Source organism: Mollisia scopiformis (genome assembly GCF_001500285.1).
Source record: "Mollisia scopiformis unplaced genomic scaffold LY89scaffold_12, whole genome shotgun sequence".
NCBI classification, from domain to species: Eukaryota; Fungi; Ascomycota; class Leotiomycetes; order Helotiales; family Mollisiaceae; genus Mollisia; species Mollisia scopiformis.
The window spans coordinates 1,089,644-1,109,895 of record NW_017263592.1 but is presented as its reverse complement, the minus strand read 5'-3'; the positions used below and the strand labels follow the sequence as shown (position 1 = coordinate 1,109,895).

The 20,252-nt window shown below is 48.0% G+C and overlaps 9 protein-coding genes across 9 annotated transcripts; 7 read left to right on the top strand and 2 right to left on the bottom strand.

Annotated features, from left to right (window-relative positions):
* Positions 1–2,073: 2,073 nt before the first annotated feature.
* On the top strand, positions 2,074–2,914 carry LY89DRAFT_685056 (uncharacterized protein). Its single transcript, XM_018215009.1, has 2 exons — positions 2,074–2,620; positions 2,708–2,914. Exons 1-2 carry the CDS (start codon positions 2,473–2,475, stop codon positions 2,836–2,838), a joined length of 279 nt encoding a protein of 92 aa, XP_018071454.1. The 5' UTR covers positions 2,074–2,472; the 3' UTR covers positions 2,839–2,914.
* A 473-nt stretch (positions 2,915–3,387) lies between these two features.
* On the top strand, positions 3,388–4,460 carry LY89DRAFT_685052 (uncharacterized protein). Its single transcript, XM_018215008.1, has 3 exons — positions 3,388–3,666; positions 3,713–3,893; positions 4,016–4,460. Exons 2-3 carry the CDS (start codon positions 3,740–3,742, stop codon positions 4,165–4,167), a joined length of 306 nt encoding a protein of 101 aa, XP_018071453.1. The 5' UTR covers positions 3,388–3,666; positions 3,713–3,739; the 3' UTR covers positions 4,168–4,460.
* A 371-nt stretch (positions 4,461–4,831) lies between these two features.
* On the top strand, positions 4,832–7,189 carry LY89DRAFT_685051 (uncharacterized protein). The gene is made up of 3 exons (XM_018215007.1): positions 4,832–5,340; positions 5,391–5,901; positions 5,957–7,189. The coding sequence occupies exons 1-3, from the start codon at positions 4,940–4,942 to the stop codon at positions 7,049–7,051; spliced, it is 2,007 nt and encodes a 668-aa protein (XP_018071452.1). The 5' UTR covers positions 4,832–4,939; the 3' UTR covers positions 7,052–7,189.
* A 264-nt stretch (positions 7,190–7,453) lies between these two features.
* On the top strand, positions 7,454–8,030 carry LY89DRAFT_71983 (uncharacterized protein). Its single transcript, XM_018218526.1, has one exon. It carries the CDS (start codon positions 7,549–7,551, stop codon positions 7,951–7,953), a length of 405 nt encoding a protein of 134 aa, XP_018071451.1. The 5' UTR covers positions 7,454–7,548; the 3' UTR covers positions 7,954–8,030.
* A 719-nt stretch (positions 8,031–8,749) lies between these two features.
* Positions 8,750–9,955, top strand: LY89DRAFT_71959 (uncharacterized protein). Its single transcript, XM_018218505.1, has one exon. The coding sequence runs from the start codon at positions 8,888–8,890 to the stop codon at positions 9,914–9,916; it is 1,029 nt and encodes a 342-aa protein (XP_018071450.1). The 5' UTR covers positions 8,750–8,887; the 3' UTR covers positions 9,917–9,955.
* On the bottom strand, positions 9,956–11,324 carry LY89DRAFT_71969 (putative alcohol dehydrogenase). Its single transcript, XM_018218514.1, has 2 exons — positions 10,721–11,324; positions 9,956–10,664 (listed from the first exon to the last, which is right to left on the bottom strand). The coding sequence occupies exons 1-2, from the start codon at positions 11,092–11,094 to the stop codon at positions 9,995–9,997; spliced, it is 1,044 nt and encodes a 347-aa protein (XP_018071449.1). The 5' UTR covers positions 11,095–11,324; the 3' UTR covers positions 9,956–9,994.
* A 398-nt stretch (positions 11,325–11,722) lies between these two features.
* LY89DRAFT_782295 (uncharacterized protein) lies at positions 11,723–13,767 on the top strand. Its single transcript, XM_018222565.1, has 4 exons — positions 11,723–12,080; positions 12,132–12,271; positions 12,320–12,581; positions 12,634–13,767. Exons 1-4 carry the CDS (start codon positions 11,783–11,785, stop codon positions 13,644–13,646), a joined length of 1,713 nt encoding a protein of 570 aa, XP_018071448.1. The 5' UTR covers positions 11,723–11,782; the 3' UTR covers positions 13,647–13,767.
* A 658-nt stretch (positions 13,768–14,425) lies between these two features.
* LY89DRAFT_669515 (macro domain-like protein) lies at positions 14,426–16,036 on the bottom strand (the record flags this gene model as incomplete). The annotated part of the gene is made up of 3 exons (XM_018213104.1): positions 14,426–14,587; positions 14,622–15,330; positions 15,381–16,036. 3 exons carry the CDS (start codon positions 16,034–16,036, stop codon positions 14,426–14,428), a joined length of 1,527 nt encoding a protein of 508 aa, XP_018071447.1.
* A 987-nt stretch (positions 16,037–17,023) lies between these two features.
* On the top strand, positions 17,024–20,038 carry LY89DRAFT_707431 (putative DNA replication licensing factor mcm3). The gene is made up of 3 exons (XM_018217608.1): positions 17,024–17,243; positions 17,291–19,832; positions 19,883–20,038. Exons 1-3 carry the CDS (start codon positions 17,171–17,173, stop codon positions 19,914–19,916), a joined length of 2,649 nt encoding a protein of 882 aa, XP_018071446.1. The 5' UTR covers positions 17,024–17,170; the 3' UTR covers positions 19,917–20,038.
* Positions 20,039–20,252: the final 214 nt, after the last annotated feature.

The window sequence follows — 20,252 nt, the reverse complement described above, 5'->3', positions numbered from 1 at the left end:
GGCATGTGATCCGGTCAGGCAGAAGAGACAAAAGGGACAGATGTCTTCTGGTCTGCATCTGGTGACGACGCCTTGTCAGAGTAAATTTGGAGTCACAATGAAGATGTCCAGAAGGATCAACTCTGTGACAGTTGTTCTGATGAAGGAGCAACTGTGGTCTTCAAAAAGGGGGTGCTCGGACTGTTGAAGCTATTCTTGTCTAACCACAAAATGTTGCAAGTGCTCAAAGATGCGCACACAGACCAAAGTTGTAGATTTCAGCATACCTGAGATTCCTGGGGCAGAAGCAAGTGATGCTGCATCATTGAAGGGAACGATGGATAGCTTCAATTGGACTTACTGAGTTCGAGTTGATCAAGCATTATGGTACATACTGTCTGAATTTCCGTCTTTTTGCCAGGTGTTTGTTTGTACTTGAATGTTTCCCGACAACAACGATGAGCCTCGCCTTTGGATGCGACCAAAGCTTGGTATGTGAATGCTATGGGCCGGATACCATTTCTTTGAAAGAACAGGAGACGAGCATGAGAATATATTTGCTTCGAAGAATGTGTTCATGAGCGATGATCACCGCTATCAGCTCGCCGCCTCTCTGTCACATTCGATTGCTACTAATAAATTTCTAAGTCTGTGTTCGATTTTCATGCTTTCAAGCTGTGTCTTACATTTGAGCAGCTTCTTATTGCTCTTCAGCAAATGCTTCAGCACAATATAGAGAGAAGCTTCTTTTCAATTTGTCGACCTTCACGAGTCTTTCGAATGATACAGAGTAATATGAGACTAGGACATGTGGTTCATGACTTTGCTGAAATGAATCCTTCGTCCTAAGCCCATTTCCGGCTCAGCAACTCTCTTGCAGCAGAACTGACCACAGCATCCCTATTTGTGATGCCAAACGCCGCCTCAATACCACTCAATACTTCAATTGGGCCGCATATCAAGAGTCGGAAAAGCTGCTATTTTGCTACCTAGTCTAGCACAGTCAGCAATGTTTATCCGCACGTTTGGCTAGTTGTCTCTTTTGACATGGCTCGGTAGTTTTCCGGGCTGTGTCTGATTCTTCGCTTGAGTGTCGTGGATTATCCGGCACTTGAACCTTATTACCCCAGTACCATGGCTTCAAATCTTTCGGGGAGGTCACTGTCAGCCTCGATTCTCTGTTTCCTGAGGCTCGCAAAGTAGTCAAGTGTTCGTAGAAGTTTTTTGTGATGTCTCTTCGTTGTGTGTTTGGTGCTTCCATTTGGCGCGAGTCGCAAAAGTCTGTATCCACTGATGCGGCAGACTAGTAAAAATTGTTAAGCTATCCTGAGAAAATTCGTCTGATGTTACGTCTATGCTTCGTTCCCAATTGGTAACAAGTTATGTTTTTCCATCCTAGATATTACCACACATGCAGATCCGGTAGATGATGCGCAGCTCGCTGCAGAATCCACTCAAAGGAGCTTATCTCGCACGAGGACCTATTTCAAGCGACTCGCTAAGGTACAAACGCCCTTTCAGGATTATGGCTGCATAGTTTTGGGGTCCCAAAGCTATGGAAGTCTCCTGGTGTAGATCTCCCATTTACAGGGCTTGTCATTGTCCCCAGTTCGGATCTGTACATGTTCTAGAGCTCGTCTGCGGCCGCCGCATTCGGTCTCTGCAAAGTCTGTTATGAATATTCAGCCGGCTCCCGTCCAGGCTTCCCGTAGATGTACTGCACACGCCATTTATGCCTCCACATGTATCTTTAATTGTCGAAGTAATTTCCAAGAAATCATTCTACAAGTCATCATGGGAGAATTAAAGAGGACTACGGAGGCACGCAACAGTGATCAAGTTCTAGTATCAACTGAGGCGTCAAAGCATTGGACTAGGACCTCAAATGGCCCCAATAACCCCTGATCTCGTTTCTGACAGAAGCTAAATTTGGCATCATCAAAAGCCAGCAAGCTCCCGACTCATCAGATGTCGGATTGGGTGTAAAGCTACGGTTCTCGGCACCTCTTCAAGCCCTGGCGTTCATCTCTGTTCAAGTACGCTGATATAAGCTGTACATTCACGCTACCACACCGCAATCTGAACGGCATGCATTGATATAGTAGTGAAGAAATGGATAAGTTCAAGATGCTTCTGCGCCTCACATGGACATCTTCATTATTCAACCGTTGCTGTTAAGGTGCTTCCACATCTATTCTTCACTTTGAAAAGTGAGATGAAGTCCTAAAGTTGGCGATATGCTGACACTGCTACTCAGTTGCAGTTGCACAAGCATAATGCGGTCCAGAAATAAGGAGCTCCATCCATGCTTCGAAAGCTGCTGTGTAGAGAATATCATGAGGAGGGGGAATATATAAACACCTCTCTTCACCACCTCTACGAACATCATCAACACACAGTACACTCACAGCACACTCACAGCAAGCAGTCAGTTCACTATCTCTATCACACAACCAACACTACCATTCCAACCAACCCCACCAAACAATCACCATGCACTTCACCCCACTCCTTCTTCTCAGCCTCCTCGGCCCCGCCCTCGCAACACCAACCGTCTATTCAACCCGCGACACAGACGACAACGACAGCATCGACGGCCCCACAACCTGGACGCAATCCGAGCTCGTAGAAGTAAACAACGGTTTGCCCCCCTTTCCCCTCCCCTTTTTCCTCCTCTCTCCTTCCCTCCCTCTTCCTCCTCCTCAAACTCAAGCTAACGAACCCCCAGCCGTCCAGTCCTGCAGCACCGACTGCGGCGACGCGGCTGTGGACGCCGTGTGCGCTGTTGCTTTAATCATTTTTGACGATTATGAAGGCGTGGCTAATTGTTTTGGGGGTGTGAAATCGGTGAGTTGTTGAGATGAAGGGGAGTGGGAAATTGAGGGGTGAGGGCTAATGTTTGGGGACATAGTTATGTGAGTGTGTTGTTTGTGTGGCGAAGGAGGTGTCGAGTAAGAAGATTAAGAAGATTATTAAGAAACATGACCTTTGTAAGAGTGTTTAGATGTTGCATTGGTTGGGTTGTGGGATGGAGATGGTGACGTTCCGGGGAAGCTGAGGGATTCGAGGTGATAGTCTAGGAACTGGTTGAGCATTATGGCGGGGAGGTTGAGTTTGGGTTTTGGTTGCATAGTTATTGTTAGCATTTTGCTATAGATTTCATTTATTCTTTTCGTCCTCGTACTTACTAGTTTGCCTTAAGCTATCTCCTTAATGAGTCAGCTATTTCTTTCGTCTGACATTCAGCTAATCATCCTGCTATATCTTGACGCACATTGCTCAGCCAGAAGTCTACCAACTGCGTTTTGTTCCTCGATTTGGTTAATTTTATCGCGCAAGAAGTACACCTTTCGGCAATTATTCTCACTCTCCAATATCATTGGTCCAACGACCGAAGCTCTCCTTTCTCTTTCGTGCTACACCAAACTCACAACAACAAAATAGCAACTTATCGGAAGATTCAATCTACCTTTTAGTACATCTCTTCAGCTTCAAAAAGCTTCAAAGTCAAAAAATTCCAGCTTTCAACAGTCACGTGTTTCTAACAGTCGATGCTCGTATGACGTAGCCTTTCCAGCTCGTCTCGAGTCAGCTCAAACACCACATTACCCCGCGCCGCGCCTCACCTTTCTTATTTTCCAACTTCCCTTCCTCTAGGCAACCAACTTTACACGCGTTCACACATCTGTAAGTACTCTCCTCTGTACCACGACCTGAACTTACATTTCCAAAGTTCAACAATACAACAAAAGCAGCAAAAATGATCCAACAAATCCTCCTAAACCTCTTCCTCGTCTCCCTTGCTATGGCCGAGGAGACGGTTTCTACGAGCCAGCACGGCAATGCGTGGAAGTATGGCACTGGTGGTGGATTACTCGGTTTCGTGATTTTGATTTTGGATATTATGGTGTTTAGTACGTTCTCCCTACCTTGCTTTCCTTCTGTCCTTGTTGTTCATTCTATTGCGACTTGTCGTTCTTCCCTGTGTTTCGTTTTGTTGTTTGAAAGATGCATGCTAATGAATCCGTCTCTGCAGTGGAAGTCCTCAAGTCCAACCGTCCTCCCTCCCATAAGCTGCTGTGGTGCGTGGTGGTGTTCTTGTTCCCGATCTTGGGGCTGGTGTTCTATTGGTTGTTTTCGAACCGTGAGAAGCATATGGGGAGTGGTGGGTATGAGGCTATTCCTTAGATGGAGCAGCGATGTGCCGAGAAAGGAGGGACAATTGAGAGGAGTATTTGAGAAGCGGATACGTTTGGCGGCATAAATCCTTGCTGGCGTGTGGGGGGTAGCGGATGGATATCGGGGTGATGGTTGGCAATTGAAGGGGAATGGATATTGGTTTCATGATGGATGCTTGGGGTTCTCTTTGCAAAGCTGTATACCTGGGCGTTCTGCTAAACGAGCACTTCAATAAGCAGATAGCCGTATGAAATCTATTCTTGCTTATCGAATTAATCGTTCGAATTAATGGTGTTGTTCACAGCATGCAAGTCAGCTGCATCACAGCTATAACATAGGTGTGCGTCTCATGTATGTTCCGTTTAAGTTGGTGTATGATGCGCGAAAAGGGTCCAACGAGTGACATCTCACACATTGGGCTCTCTCAATCGCAAGCTCATGCAATAGCCGGGTAGTCCTCTAGAATGAAAAGGCTGGCGCGTAGACGCTCCTCGTTACCGTCACTCAATCAGCAGAGTTAGATTGTCTCAATTGCTCTCTTCTTGATACAGCCTCTGTCAGTCTTGGGGCTGAGTTTCAATGTATGGCTATGCCATTGGGTGGACTGGCGAGGCTTCCTTCAAGGCATGCACGACAGCCTCACTTTCCGAAAACAACTCACCCACTTTTTCCTCCTACCTTTTGTCTCCTTCAACTTGCATTGTCGACTGTAGACTGAACATTTCCTGTCCAACTTCTTCAACCTTATTCTCACGACCTTCACTTCTTAATCCCTGCAAGCATGGCAGAGCTAGGCATCATCGCTAGTGGCATGGGCATAGCCTCGCTCGGAATACAAATCGGAAGCGGCATAATCAGGCTCAAGCAGCTCTGGAATGACGTGAAAGATACTCCAGAAGAGATACGGTATCTGATCGAGGAGATCGAGATACTTGGCCAGGTGCTAGCTGGTGTTGATGATCATTCCGATATCTCACCTTCTGGAAGACGATGCCTGGATCTGTGTTGCAGAGGAGCGCAGCTGCTTGCCGAAACACTGAACGACCTTGAGACGAAAGTTACGAAGCGAAGAAGAATTGGGAGCTTGAAGGCCGTCCTTGGAGGAGGCGCAGTGGATAAGTTGAGAGAGAGGTTGAGATCTGCGCAAACCATGTTGATGCTTGCGACTCAGATATCTCTTCAGTTGAGTTACACTGTAACCTTGTTTGCGCAACGGAATTGACATTGGACAGTTCGCTCAGCGATCGCCGTCATGAGATTCAAAGAGAGCTCGCTCTAGCGACCCAACAGCAGGTACAGAACCTTACTGTGCTTTGCTCACAACCAGTTACCACGACCTCATTCGCTTCGTCACTGTCCCAGGTGTTGGTCTCCAATTCAGAGATCGATGAAGAGATTGATCATGGAAACAAAGTCCAGTCTCAATTGAATCTTCAATCCAGACGCAAAGAGCTAAAACGGGACTACCGACAAATCAACAATACATTGGCTCATCAAAGAACGACTATTGCCCAGTTTCGACCGCCGGGGTGGCTCTCAAGCTATATGCGTTCTTTTGAGATATATTCTTGCAAGGCACCATATGGCTGGGATTTCTCGATCCGCCCATACTGCATAGTTCCTCGTGGCTCGAAATTCTTTGAATGTGCTTCAAATGGTGACATTCAAGGCATACAGAACCTTTTCCAAAAAGGCGAAGCTAGGCCGTTTGATAGAAGTGAAGCCGGCAAGTCGGCCCTGCATGTAAGTGCATATATGCTGGTATAATAATCTATAAGCACAAGCTGATAGCTTCCAGTTCGCCGCGTTTTCACAAAACGTCGAGGTTTTCCGTTCCTTGGTGGAACAAGGGGTAGAATTGAACTCTTGGTTTTACGAACTAGAATTAGTTCTGGACGTCAGTGGCGGCGCTGTACCAATAGAGGACACTCTCCAAATCCTGGACTACATATGGGAATTTGTAGAGACGGAAGATCCCCTTGTTTGGATTCGCAGGGCATATATACCCTACCAATCCCGTGGAAGCATTTTATGGATCCGAAAAAAGTTTCAGGCACTGGGTCTACTTCAAAGCGCAGAGTCCATTGTGCAGTTTGCGATCCCGGTACTGCAAAGATGTCGAGACAGATTAGTGGAAAACAGTGAGGATTATTGCTCCGTGGTCAAGCTCATCTTAGGCAGTAAGCAGATAGATGAGGTAATATGCAACGCAGTTGATTCCAAAGGCCAGACTTTACTTAGCCAGACACTGTGGCAGTTTGGGCAGTCATTCATCCAAACGATCGATAGCCATTTTGAGAATACAGAAATTTCTGTAACCTCCACCCCTCTGAAAAACAATAGAGGAAAATTGGAGGATCTTGTTCAACTCTTGACTCTGTTATCGGACTTAGTAAAGGGTGGTTCTGACTTAAATTCACTGTCAAGGCCCGAGTTAGGGACTTTTCTTACGCCACTCCTCTGGATTGTCTCTGGGTCTTGCAGAGACCGAGCCCAAGACCTCTATGGCATCCCTCAACCTGCTCTTGCCGCCTGGGTCCAATTTTTGGAAGACTGTGAAGTGGATCTGAGAGTTTATGGTCGGAAAGAAAAAGCCATCCACCAAACACCAGATATCTGTAAGAATTGGTGGATATTAGAAGATACAGCGAGATTTTATAAGAAACGCCAATGGGGCTGTATTAGGCTCATTAATTTTGTTTATGGTCCGGAACCTAGGGACTGGAAATTTTGGTTTACGAAAGAGCTAGAGCCTTGGTTTTTCCAGTTTTGGGATATGATTGATCATCCAGAAAGGGCAATGCCGGGTGCTTGGAATGATTTTGGCGTATGCGGAGAGGATTCAATGGAGTGGATGGAGTGGTACACCTGGCCAAATGATTGGTACCAATAGTGAGAGCCATGAGACGAAAATTCGGAGTCAGGAGTGATCCAATTACCTTCACTAGCAAGACTGTAACAAGAGACGGGTTATCGAGGTTATCGTAGAATCTGAGATATAGGACAATTATCCAAGCGGGCAAGCACGCGGGAATATCCGTACTAGCAACCGTTCTCAAGATATCTCCAACATCTACCTCATTCGCTTCACGACTGAACTCATGCATTGTGAAGCTGAGCCTCGACCCTGTTGAAGTCAGCCTCAGCAGCGGTTACACAGGCTCCCATTAAATTGCATGCTTAGGAGCACAAGGATACCTTACTCTTATACTTGCTCTCAGTCTTGGCCCAGGAATGTTTATGGATTCCTAAGTTTTTCTCAGGACTGCGTTACCTTGCTGCCTGGAACGATGCGCTGGTCATGTAGCACAAATTGGCCCATACATCGCATCTCTACTGTAGAAGCCTTGGAAATATGCAAGCTCCCGCGAAGCACGAGAGGCGGTGTCGATGAGATGGCGACTTCTTTCCGGGGCAGGTAGCACAGGTCCTGGAAGACGCCCATCAAGTTGGCTTTCCTCTCTCCTTTTTCAAATTACTGTTCTCGCGTTTTTCTGTACTTTCTACTTCTTTTGCTGCTTGGCAGAATCTATTTTACGCCACTACAATCTGCGAGTCTTCTTTGACATTCAGAATCTCCGCCAAATGGCAGAATTAGGACTCATCGCAAGCGGCATGGGCATAGCCTCACTCGGAATCCAAATAGGAAGCGGAATCATCAAACTAAAACAGCTCTGGGACGACGTAAACGACGCACCTGAAGACATAAAATATCTCCTCGAAGAAATCGAGACATTGAGCGACCTATTATCGAGCACCGACGAAAATGACAACTTGCCTCGATCTGCGAAGTGAAGCTTGGACTTGTGCTTGAGAGGTGCACATCTGTTGGCTGAAGTACTGAGAGATTTGGAGATGAAGGTTGGCAAGAGGAGGAAACTTGGAGGACTGAAAGCGGTGCTAGGACGAGGCATGGTGGATAGATTGAAGGAGAAGTTGAAGTCGGCTCAAGTCATGTTGTTGCTTGCAAATCAGACGTATTTCGAGTAAGCTGGTCTCATTGAGTTCGCGTTATGGAGCTGATATAGTGCAGTACACTTAACCATCGATGACACGAGATTCAACGAGATATTGTTCTTGCGAACCAGAAGCAGTTGCAGGAGTTGAGGGTAATATGTTTGGAGTCTGTGGGAACGAATGCTGTCTCCGTACCGGTCAAAGCCACATCCACATCAGCTCAACTTTCTAGGGCTACTGAATTAATTCCAGTTGTTAGAAGCAACAGTAAACCGTGGCAAGCTAGTTGTATGAGATGGTCCTCAACGTCGCCACGTCGAAACGAGACGAAGACAAGATTTCTCCTTCCAAGTTGGCTCTTCAGCCGTAGCCGAGCAATAGAGATATGCTCGGCTCGAGCATCATCGGGATGGAACTTCTCAATTCGAACATACTGCTTGGTCCCCCTTAGGTCTGCTATATTCGAGTATGCTCGTGTTGGAGATGTTGAAGGGATGCAGAAGCTTTTCGACAGCGGGCAAGCCTCTCCATTTGACAGGAGTATTGATGAGAGGACAGTCTTGGACGTAAGAGCTGCTTCATAATTTGACAACTTGTATAGATTGGCTAATGGCTTTTAGAATGCAGCAGAAATGCATCAGTTCGAGGCCTGCAAATTCTTGATCGACCAAGGAGCAGATCCCAATGTCTCTGCTGCCAAGTACTATATCCCGTCCTGCGAAACACTTTTTCCTACTAATGTCTTCATATTTCGGCACTCTCGATTGCTGTTATGCGCGGCTCTCCATTACCAGGTTTCGCCCAGATGTTCTATCTTTTCCAACGGACAGTCGACATATCGGATCCCTTTGACATTGCCGATTCAGAGTATTTTTATGTCACAATCACAAATTCTTTTCAATGGACATTCCAAACCATGTTATCATCGTGTAATGATCGCGGTACTGACGAGATTGTCCAATTTCTTATCAGGATGCTGAAACATCACGGTTGGAAAGGACATGCTAACAATGGTTTGCTGCCGCTTGTCAAATTTCTCTTGGAGGGGAGGGACATGAAGTTAGTCTGCAAAGTATGTGACGATAAAGGTTTCACTTTGCTGAGCAGATTGCTTCGATTGTTGAGTATGGCTACGGGAACCCATGAGCCGCATCGACGTATTAGCGCTCCCTTGGCAATGGAGAATGCAAATGATGAATACGGGCGACCCAAACTTTCAGAGATCTTTGCCATAGCATCGACACTCATACAAAACGGTTCTGATCTCCACGCTCTCTCCATGAATTGGGGACTGTTTAGTACGCCAATGTTAAACATCATGTGCGGGTCGGTTTATTGGTGGAATCGAACTCCGGTACCAGGGCTTATGAGTTGGCTTCATCTTCTGAAGAGGTGTACTATAGATCTTGAGGAGTATGGGCGAATGGAAAAGCACATACATTTAACGCTGGAAGTTAAGCGTAGCTGGCGCGGGCTCAAACTCAACCCGCCACGTCGGTTCTGTGGCATTCAATCCGAGAAGATAAAACCGGAAAGACCCTTCGAAGCCCGCCTTGTCAATTTCGTGTTTGGACCTGAGCCTGATGATTGGCAGTTTTGGTTCACACACGATCTTGAGCGTTGGTTCTGCGATTTCTGGGAAATGATCGAGCACCCGGAAAGAGGAATGCCTGGGTCTTGGACGGACTTCGCTGAAGACAAGAATTTCCACAGTCGAGATCATAGGAAGGAGGCATCGTCTACTAGAAAGAAGTGCCTTCACGAAGATAACTTCAATAAGCGATGGTGTTTAGATCAATGAAGCGTTAGCATCAACCTTCACTGCACATCAAGATCTCAGAAAACGCTTTTCTGCTCTAAAAGCTTCTCAGCAGCCACCTCATTCAACCTTCACAACAACCTTCTTCCCACTAACCCCCGCCTTCACCTTATCAAACGCTTTCTGTGCAGACGCAAGTCCACCCTCGACAATCTCAATCTCCGGCGCAGCAACAATACTCTTATCCTGCAACGCCTTCTCCAGATACTCATTAAAAAACCACTTCCCCATCTCCGCCTGATCAGTCCCCGCTCTCAACGCCCCCGTCTGAGTAATTTCCAGCCCATCCGGCCTCGGTTCCTTCTCATCCCACTCAAGAGCCAAGCAAAGCTTTCCGCGCTTCCCACCCGAAGACACGAGAATCTCAGCACTTTGCTTTCCTTCGGTGACAGCATCGAATCCTAGACTAATAGGCGTTCCCGCCGCTTTGGCAGCAGCGACGATTTTCTCGACCACGTTTGCGTCGCGATAGTCGAAGACCTCGAAAGCGCCTAGGGATTTGATGGTTTGGTGGTGAGCGGGAGAAGCTGTGGCGAAGACTTTGAATCCGAGGTTTCGGGCGAGTTGGACGGCGGAGATACCGACTGAGGAGGCAGCTCCCCAGATCAGGAGACCGGACTTTTGGGCTGTGGGTGCGGAGCCAGTTGGGAGGGGGACGGAGAGGATGGTGAAGAGTGCTACGGCTGAGGTTGCCATTGCCATTGGGAAGACGGAACCTTCTTCAAATGACCTATTTCCCTGTTAGCCTTCCAGATTCAAATTCTTCTCGCGAGAACAGGGACGTACATAAAATCCGGGATTTTAGTCGTAGCGATATCCTTCAAGACAGTGTAAGTCTGCCAACTCCCGTGATCGGCATTATCGTTGTAAATCACAGCCCCGAATCCAGTGACTCGATCCCCTTTCTTGAATTTCGTGACCGAGGAGCCGACTTCTGTGACGACGCCGCAGCCATCGCTACCGAGGACGGTAGGGTAGGTTTTGATTGCGAAGCTGTAGTCTTGGATCTTCCAGTCCACGGGGTTGGTTGCAATGGCATGGTTGCGGACTACGAGTTCGTTGGGTCCTGGTTTGGGGATTGGGCGGGGGAGGACTTTGAGTCTGGCGCCTGGGGATTCGAGGACTGCGGCGAGGTTTTGGGTCGGGTTGGTGGATGTCATTGTGAGTGTTGTTGATGTCGGTGTTGTTGTAGGTTAATGTCTTGAGTAGATGCCTGGGTGAATGCCTTGCGTTCAAGTATATATATGTTGGGTCTCACGTGAAACGTAGGACTAAGAGGATAGGAATTGTAGGATTTTATCGGCGTTAAAGTCGATGACCAATGACACATGATGTCAAATGCATTCATCCTACATGAAGTCCTAGAAATTTCACCGCGGACTTTTCTACTCTTGCAGTCTGCGTTAAAGGAATGAAGATATTTGTAATTTGCTTATTGAGAATCGGAGATATCTTCGAGATGAGATGTTTGTAGATGAGTCGTCTTCCCCCTGTGGTATAAGCTCGCGCTACTGCGTGAGCGATCCAATCATATTTCGAGACTTCTCGCTATCTTGACTATTGTATATTTTCAATATGAACAACAATTGCACAATACACAGAGTCATAATTCCTAAAGCCGACCAGACTCTGTCTTTGAGTGAAATAGGGGTAAAAAGAATTATAAATCAATAAGCGACCTTCGCTTATTGGTCAGCTTGAGGTGAAAGCCACACGTCTCGTGTAGCGTGGCGGAGCAATGCATCTGGCGACTTGGCGCCAAAACTTCAGCCTCAGTGTGCGCCCCAACGTCAGGGCCACAAACCTTCAACCAACATCACCACATCTACGAAAGTCCCTCCCAGCCGAATGATCTCACCCTGGAATGACCCTCGCAATCGATTATTAGAGCTCTGTTGTATCGAAGAGAGGTTGCGAGCAGCCTACGACTGCCTCTGTTGGATTATGTGGGCGAGCGATGATGAGATCGATGTATCAATCGCGCTGAATGAACTCGCTGGCAAAAGAAAGCGCGAAGACGATGCGTCAAATACAGACAACGAATCTTTACCACCGGCTAAGATATCAAAGGCCTCAAGAGAGTCTTCTCCTCTACAATGCCCAGAGACTCCGAGATTGACACCGAGAGAGACGAAGTTTCCTGAATGTATGATGATATCACGTGCGGGTCATTTCTGCTTAACTGATCATGTTGTAGCCCGACAACAACTTACCAGAGAGTCCTTACAAATTGTCAGAGATCGGTTGTCCTCGCTCACTCGCAAGAATAATGAAATCAAGGACTCTATTCAGTCTCTTAGAACCGCCGTAATTGATGACCTTTTCAGTCACATGAAGGTTTGTGTTCCCCAACTTTTCATATTTCACTTCGCTGACAATTCGTAGATTAGACAGATTGCTATCGGCCAGTTAGGGCGTGATGACCTGGATGATGACATGAGGCAGCTTTGCACTGGAGCTCTCGAGTCTAGAAGGGATGAGATTCACACCAAGCAGAGAGAATTGACGACGATAGAGGAGCTGCTTGGTGGTCACAAAGCAGTTCTTGAATTTGCCGACTCGGCTTACGAGGAGCTAGAGCAGAATATCCAGGTTCTCGATCGTGCATTAAGCCTAGAAAACAGTGCTACCGTGTTATCTCTCTTTGGTAGTCTATCCCTAGTTCGGAAAAAAAAAGCTTTGTGCTGACGTCGCTTTAGATTTCCCGCATCTATCTGCTCTTGCTAAGTTGACAGGAGGCACTACCCCCTTTTGGAGCCCACCACCTGAGCCAGCAAAAGCTAGACGCAGGACTCACTCCTTTCCTCAGTTTGCTAAGCTTCCACCTGAGATCAGACTCCAGATTTGGCAGAGCGCTCTTCCGAATCCTAGAATCATCACTCACAACCCACGACACAATCGAAATTTGGCTCTCTTGGCCGTTAACAGAGAGTCCCGGGCCGCTATTCTCACCAAACTTACTCGGCTTCTTAGCCCAACATTCGAGACCTCCAAAACAGACACAAAAGTCATTTATGTCGACCTCAAAAACGACACCATTATCCGAGACCTAGCAAATCCAGAAGGAGAAGATGCGTTTGATCTCGAACCAACCGACTTCAACCTAGTCTGCTACAGACTCTTCATCGGCCTCGCAAAAGTAAAGCATCTCGCCCTCGCCTTCGACATCCTACACAGCAACGGCGGCCAACTTTTCGCGCCCCTCCAATCATGCTGTCCCGAGCTCGAGAACTTAATCCTCTTCCCCAGCTCCATGGTCGAAGGCGGACCCCTCAAACTCCCAAAGCAATCTTCACACCACAGACTGAAGTTCATCGACATAGACTCCAATGTCATCGACTACGTTTTCCAGCGGCGGGAACAACTCTCTGATCGAAATCTGAAGCGGAAAGCGCTTCGCGGTATCGCTATCCTGATTACGCTATACGATCATGCGCAACAGTACCGTGCCGTGTTCCCGGAGTATATTGAGCAGTACGGACGGTCTTGGACGCCGAGTATCAGGGTTTGTCTGGTGGTTAAGTGGAATGAGAAGTATCGAGCTTGGCAGACGAGGTATTTGGAAGGGGATAAGTATTCGAAAGGATATAGGGGTAAAGATGGGAAGTTATATAGGGGGTTCGTGGAGTCGGATATGATGTGTGGGGAGGATGGGGAGGTGCTTAGTCGGTATGATGGGATTGCGGAGATGTTTGGAAGGTTGGAGATTTGAGGGGAGGAGGAAATGTAGAGAGCCTGATTGCTTGCCGGTCTTGCGGTCATGTACTGTATATTTGTAGGATAGAGATACAGGAGCATATCCTTGTTGAGCTATATAAATCATGACTATTCCTGCCTTCATGCTGTATGTGCTCACTGTTACAACCTCATCTCATCAAGCAAATCAAAATAAAACAAGGAAAGTAATTACATTAACTAACATCATTCTGTGCAACCCTATTTCTAAACCCTAAGAATTCTCCAAGCTAAATAGCAACTCATCTCTCATCTCCTCCTCACCTTAGTCCCTAGCCTGCACTCACTTCCTCTTCCCCCCATTTACATGCCTCCAACAAAATGCCGGCCTCCCCGCTACCCTCACAACCCGACTCATACACGGCCCCGACCCATCCCTCTTCTCGAACCCGCACCGCGGGTGATCGACATCGTCACTACTATCACTATCCTCGCTACTCTGACCCTCACTACTGTGAGTACTCTGGATACTCCAACTCGGACTACTCGCACTACTGCCACTACTCCCACTACTCCCCGCCCCCTTATGCCTCCAACAAAACCTCGGCCTCCCCCGTTCCCGCACAACCCGATTCATACACCTGCTCCCATCCTCCTTCTGGAACCCGCAGCGCGATGGATCGGAATCGTCACTGCTGCCACTGTCCGAAGAACTACTCTGACTAGACGGGATATATTCACTGCCGCTACTCTGAGGGGGCGGGATGTATGGATCACTGGTCTGGCTACTGTTACTACTCACCGCGACCGGCACTACTACCTTCGCTCTCTTCGCTCTCTTGGCCCTGCCGCGCTGTCCACCTCTCCTTCTACCTCTTTGGGAGAGGCGGGAGGAGGAGGAGGAGGTAGAAGGTGGAGCCGCGGATGAGGATGATGATGATCGAGGTGGAGGAGCAAGGTCAGATGAAGATAGAGATGCTGGAACAGGGGATGGGGAAGGTGACTGGATAACTTGTCCGTTGTCTAGGGATGCAGGCGCCTGGCCGTTGTTTGATGGGGAAGGTGATTGGATAACTTGTCCATTATCTGATGCGGGTTCCTGTTTGTTGTCTGATGGGGATGGTGAGCGGATAACTTGGTTATCGTTTGGGGATGCAGGCGTGGAGACAATCTGACCATTGTCTGATGGTGAAGCTGTGTTGACAACTTGATCATTACCTGGAGATGAAGGCTGAGTAATTGCTCCTTCCTCGTGGAGCGGACAAAATGCCGGTAGACCGTTGTTGCGGATCACGACCACGGCGCAAGGGAGGTCCATGGGTATGATGGCGCCGCAAACACCGGGGACACCATCGGTAGGACTTGGGGCGCGGGAGCGAGTTGCCGGAGCCACGGGTTCAGGAGTCGGCGATCGGGACGCTTCCGAGAGGGCGGTGGTACGGGGAGGCGGACTGGCGGCTCGTTCGTGTCTGGGACACCACCTTGGGAGGCCGTCGGCTGTGCGGGTGACGGTGACGGGGCATCGAGCCCCGGTTCGGAGGGGAGCGTTGCATGGGGTTCTAGTTTCAACTACTGAAGGGGTGACCGTTGAACGGATGACTGTTGGACGGGCGGCTGCTGGACGGGCGATTGTTCGACGAGCGACTGCTCGAGGGGCAACTGCTGGGGTTTCGGCTGCTGGAGTGGCACCGGCTGCTCGGGGGGCAACGGCAAAGAATGAACTAGTGAAACGTTAGATCTATGATGCTATTTTAAAGGATATTGCACTTACGGCACATAATCGGCGTAGATGTTCTCACTGTCAGATGCATCATCCCCAGGAACCACAAAAATGACTCGAGAAATGTTGTTCGAATCCGGTCTCCTCAACCAATCTCGAACAGTCTTCAAAGCAATCTCGCAAGCTTTCTCCGGAGGGAACTGATATTCACCCACTGATATGAGAGGAAACACAATGACCTTCCAATCTTCATTGCCATTATCCAACAGCGTTTGCAAGGCGGCGACATACGTGCGGCGTAAATCTTCCTCCATAATTGCAGTGACATTCTCGTCATTCGCTTGTATCGCAACGCCGTAATCCGGGCCAACAGCATTCAGAATCAGTGGGCAGGCTGGCTCCATATCCCATCCACCAGTCTGGTAAGCCTGCCCGATCTCGCCGCCTGTCCAGTTCAGAGTCAGCTCCAGACGCAACTTCCAGCCAGCCACAGCGTGGACACGAGCGTCTACACCTGTGCCGTTGACGCGGAAATCTGTCGAAGGTGTGGTGACTATGATTCCAGGGACGGCAGTTATGTCGCCTACCATGACGGTGATTACAGCGCCCATAAAATCTACATTTCGGACCATCCTCATCCCAGTCTGGAGGTCTGTAACGCCATCTGCAGCAGCATAAGATGCAGCAGCAGGGTGTGGAGTTGCCATGATGTATATAAAATGACCGTTTTATGCAGTTATGATTTTCGTGTAGATATACAGATAACCTGGCAACGAGATAGTAGCGCTGGCAACATGATATTGTTTCTATTCTTTGACGCCCTTCGACTCCAAGGAAATATTCTAGTATAAAGACAAGATGGCCGCAAACGGCTCAGACACACAATAGAGCAATAGAGTAAGTGATAAAAGGGCTAAGCAAAGCAATAACAATAAAAGAGAGGTACCAAGTCACAAGCATTATTTGCAAGTCTTTGTCGGATCAAATGCGGCGATCTTGAGAGGTACTAACGAAAAGTAAGGGCCGAACACCATGGCACAAAGAACGCAACTACATTCTTTACTGTAGATTCGGGCTATTGGAGTCGATCATGAGGAAATACTAAGTCCATCTGGTCGTTGGTACGCTTTGATTCGTATGACTCGAGGAATAATTGAAGCTGCATGTGTGCGTAGACGTGACGCACATTGCAAGAAGTTCGATAGCAGTGAGGCTTCAAATGCAACACGAACCTAGCTACACCTGTACACTTATACAATGGGATTAGGCCTAATCCTAAACGTTGAGCATTGTCAATGTGAACGGAAGCTGGCTTGATTTGAGCGTGAAGCTGTAGATGTGAGAAGCTCATGCCGTGCTATATCGGTGTCGCAGGCTGCTTCTGTATCGTCAATGAGTTTCCTCGCGAGGCATCGAGTGCCCTGGACATCATCGATATGATCTTGTGGGTTGTCTGTACGATTTTGACAAGTGGGAGAACAATTTTTGAGAACAGGAGAAAAGGTATGAGTACTCGTAAGTGCCTAGGTACCTAAGATTTAAAGTTCCTGCCTCAGGCCATCAAACTTATCTTGCGCAGCAGCGAGAGCGAGCTTAAGCCATGGCCATAAGAGGACTAGCGCCCACTTTACACGAAAACGCGACTTTCTTGACGCGTTCGCGTTCTGAAATTCTCCCCTGAAATTCGCAGCCGCTTCTCGTTCTACAACATTGCGAGGAACAACATCGCGAGGAACAATACTGCGAGGAACATTACTGCGAGGAACATTATTGCGAAGAACATTGTTGAGAGGAACAACACTCCGAGGAACAAGAACGACCATAATTCCCTCCCAATAGTCATGGACGGTCTCCAACTCAGAGATGAAGCCGTACGCGATCGCGTCCGCGCGGCTCAAGAATTCCTTGATCCAAGTATGTCCATCTTCTAGAGAGGCGTTGAGACTGCTAACCTCTCATAGGTGACCCTGCAACCAGAAGCTACAGATCAGATATTATATTGATGCTGCAGAAGTTCCAGCGACGACTCGTTGTTAGCATCGATGAAGTACGTGCTCGAAATGCGGAATTGGCGGAGGGGCTTCTCCAACAGCCCTTCGACTTTGCACAAGCATTCGATCGAGCGCTCAAGGAAGTCATTCAAACACTTCCAAATGCGACGTCGAAACAAACATCCGAGGATACAATGTACTATTGTGCTTTTTCAGGTAGCTTTGGACAATATGCCTGCAATCCTCGAACTTTATCCTCCTCATACCTCAATCGCATGGTCTCCTTGGAGGGCATTGTCACAAGATGTTCGCTGGTGCGACCAAAAGTGGTGAAGAGTGTTCATTACAACGAGACGAAAAAGATCTTCCACTTCAGAGAATACAAGGACCAGACGATGACTGCCAGCGGTGCAAGCACATCAAGTGTGTATCCTCAAGAGGATGACGAGGGCAACCCATTGGTGACAGAGTACGGATACTGCACGTACCGAGATCACCAGACGATTTCCATTCAAGAAATGCCGGAGCGCGCCCCTGCTGGTCAATTACCTCGTGGGGTGGATGTGATTCTGGACGATGACCTTGTCGACAAATGCAAACCTGGTGATAGGGTACAATTGGTGGGCATTTACAGGTCGTTGGGAAACCGCAATGCAGGTCACAACACAGCTCTTTTCAAGACTGTTATCTTGGCAAACAATGTGGTCATGCTATCATCGAAATCTGGCGGTGGTATTGCGGCGGCTACCATTACAGACACCGATATTCGCAACATCAACAAGATCTCGAAGAAGAAGAATTTGTTTGAGCTCCTCTCACAATCTTTAGCTCCCAGTATTTTCGGTCACGATCATATCAAGAAAGCTATCCTGCTTATGCTTCTGAGTGGTCAAGAGAAGAATTTGGAAAATGGAACTCATTTGAGAGGTGACATCAATATTCTAATGGTCGGAGATCCGTCTACCGCAAAATCTCAACTATTACGCTTTGTCCTCAACACTGCACCTCTTGCAATTGCAACAACTGGTCGGGGATCATCTGGTGTCGGTCTTACAGCAGCTGTCACGTCAGACAAGGAGACTGGAGAACGCAGACTGGAAGCAGGTGCTATGGTTCTTGCTGACCGTGGTGTCGTTTGTATTGATGAGTTCGACAAGATGTCCGATATCGATCGAGTGGCCATTCACGAAGTTATGGAACAACAAACTGTTACAATTGCAAAAGCTGGTATCCATACTTCGCTCAATGCACGATGCAGCGTTATTGCCGCCGCCAATCCAATTTTTGGACAATACGACACCCACAAGGATCCCCACAAGAATATTGCGTTGCCAGATTCTCTGTTGTCTCGTTTCGATTTGCTTTTCATCGTCACTGACGATATTGATGACACTCGAGATCGCGAGATATCCGAACACGTCCTCCGGATGCATCGATATCGTCAACCAGGCACCGAGGAAGGAGCACCGGTGCGCGAGCAAGCTCAGCAGACTTTGGGAGTCGGAGTTGAGCAAGAAGCAGACGCCAATCGTCCTACAGAAATGTACGAGAAGTACAATCAAATGCTTCATGCAGGTGTGACTGTCACCAGCGGACGAGGAGCGAACAAGAAGGTGGAAGTCTTGAGCATACCCTTTGTCAAGAAGTATATCCAATACGCCAAGTCCAGAATAAAGCCTGTCTTGACTCAAGAGGCTTCAGACCGTATCAGCGAGATCTATGTCGGTCTTCGAAACGACGATATGCAAGGCAACCAGAGGAAGACCAGTCCCATGACTGTCCGTACCCTGGAGACCATTATCCGTCTTGCAACAGCCCATGCTAAAGCTCGTCTCTCAAATCGTGTTCAGGAAGTTGATGCAATAGCTGCCGAGTCAATCCTCCGATTTTCTCTATTCAAGGAAGTGGTTGAAGACGAGAAGAAGAGCAAACGCCGTAAGACTCGTCCTTTGGAAGACGTTTCCTCCGACGATGACTCGGATTCTGATTCCGATTCTCCGCCACCAACTACCAGAGCCGGAACATCGAAATCTCGCACTCCAGGAACAACGGTAAGAACTCGCGGAGTGGCTCGTCCACGAGCTCCAAACACCTCTAGCACACCCGCTCCTGGTGACGGCTCAGAAGAGGACGATCTCTACACAGCTACTCCACAACGCTCAAGAACCAACGGCACAACTGCTACCGCACCAACACAATCACAGACGTCCTTCGCATCATCTCTCCCAGCCTCTCAAATTCCTTCACGATCCCAATCACAAGAAGACTCCGAGCTTGCCACTGAAGCAGCTGCTCTTAGCATTGCACCAGCTATCACGCCTGCAAGGTTACAAGTCTTCAGAACGACTCTCGGTCAGCTTATGCAGACGGCTTTGTTCCAAGACGAGTCTGCGATCGTGGATGATATTATCGCGGCTGTGAATAGGAGTATTGGCGGGGCTGCGGGTGGAGCTTTCGAGAGAGCTGAGGCGGTTGCGGCGTTGAAGAAGATGGATGACGCGAATAATATTATGTGAGTAGACCCCTGAATCTGTGAATGCTATCAGCTGCTGACAATGTTAGGTATCCTGATGGAGACATGGTGTATAAGATCTAGATGGGAGGCGGGTTTGGCTATGGAGGGAGGCGTCACGGTTATGTTTGGTATGGGAACGTTCGTTAGGTTGTAATGAGTTACGTAGATGTATAAATGAGAGGTTTATGTTTATGAAATCATCCCAGCTGTTCTTTGTTGTCACTTTGACTAGAAATTGAGTTTACTCAAATAAAGCAGATTTTTCAGTTAAGTACCTACGTACATTCTATATCAGGGACCTTTGTATACTCTATAGAAGTGCGATCTGCAACTAAAGCCCCCTATTATCTTATCCTCGTGTAATTATACTCTACTCTACTCTATACCTGCATAAAGCCTACTTAAGTAGTGCCTACT

Excerpts from the sequence above, each read along its gene's own strand:
- LY89DRAFT_71983 (XM_018218526.1), top strand. The coding sequence starts at position 7,549 with ATGAGATGGCGACTTCTTTCCGGGGCAGGTAGCACAGGTCCTGGAAGA.
- LY89DRAFT_707431 (XM_018217608.1), top strand. The coding sequence starts at position 17,171 with ATGGACGGTCTCCAACTCAGAGATGAAGCCGTACGCGATCGCGTCCGC. Across the intron at positions 17,244-17,290 it reads TCAAGAATTCCTTGATCCAA|GTGACCCTGCAACCAGAAGC; the intron begins GTATGTCCATCT and ends AACCTCTCATAG. Across the intron at positions 19,833-19,882 it reads GATGACGCGAATAATATTAT|GTATCCTGATGGAGACATGG; the intron begins GTGAGTAGACCC and ends TGACAATGTTAG.
- LY89DRAFT_782295 (XM_018222565.1), top strand. The coding sequence starts at position 11,783 with ATGATCTCACCCTGGAATGACCCTCGCAATCGATTATTAGAGCTCTGT. Across the intron at positions 12,081-12,131 it reads AGAGACGAAGTTTCCTGAAT|CCCGACAACAACTTACCAGA; the intron begins GTATGATGATAT and ends ATCATGTTGTAG. Across the intron at positions 12,272-12,319 it reads ACCTTTTCAGTCACATGAAG|ATTAGACAGATTGCTATCGG; the intron begins GTTTGTGTTCCC and ends GACAATTCGTAG.
- LY89DRAFT_71959 (XM_018218505.1), top strand. The coding sequence starts at position 8,888 with ATGCGCGGCTCTCCATTACCAGGTTTCGCCCAGATGTTCTATCTTTTC.
- LY89DRAFT_685056 (XM_018215009.1), top strand. The coding sequence starts at position 2,473 with ATGCACTTCACCCCACTCCTTCTTCTCAGCCTCCTCGGCCCCGCCCTC. Across the intron at positions 2,621-2,707 it reads GCTCGTAGAAGTAAACAACG|CCGTCCAGTCCTGCAGCACC; the intron begins GTTTGCCCCCCT and ends ACGAACCCCCAG.
- LY89DRAFT_685052 (XM_018215008.1), top strand. The coding sequence starts at position 3,740 with ATGATCCAACAAATCCTCCTAAACCTCTTCCTCGTCTCCCTTGCTATG. Across the intron at positions 3,894-4,015 it reads TTTGGATATTATGGTGTTTA|TGGAAGTCCTCAAGTCCAAC; the intron begins GTACGTTCTCCC and ends CCGTCTCTGCAG.
- LY89DRAFT_685051 (XM_018215007.1), top strand. The coding sequence starts at position 4,940 with ATGGCAGAGCTAGGCATCATCGCTAGTGGCATGGGCATAGCCTCGCTC. Across the intron at positions 5,341-5,390 it reads GCGACTCAGATATCTCTTCA|TTCGCTCAGCGATCGCCGTC; the intron begins GTTGAGTTACAC and ends GACATTGGACAG. Across the intron at positions 5,902-5,956 it reads CCGGCAAGTCGGCCCTGCAT|TTCGCCGCGTTTTCACAAAA; the intron begins GTAAGTGCATAT and ends GATAGCTTCCAG.
- LY89DRAFT_71969 (XM_018218514.1), bottom strand. The coding sequence starts at position 11,094 with ATGACATCCACCAACCCGACCCAAAACCTCGCCGCAGTCCTCGAATCC. Across the intron at positions 10,665-10,720 it reads ACTAAAATCCCGGATTTTAT|GTCATTTGAAGAAGGTTCCG; the intron begins GTACGTCCCTGT and ends ACAGGGAAATAG.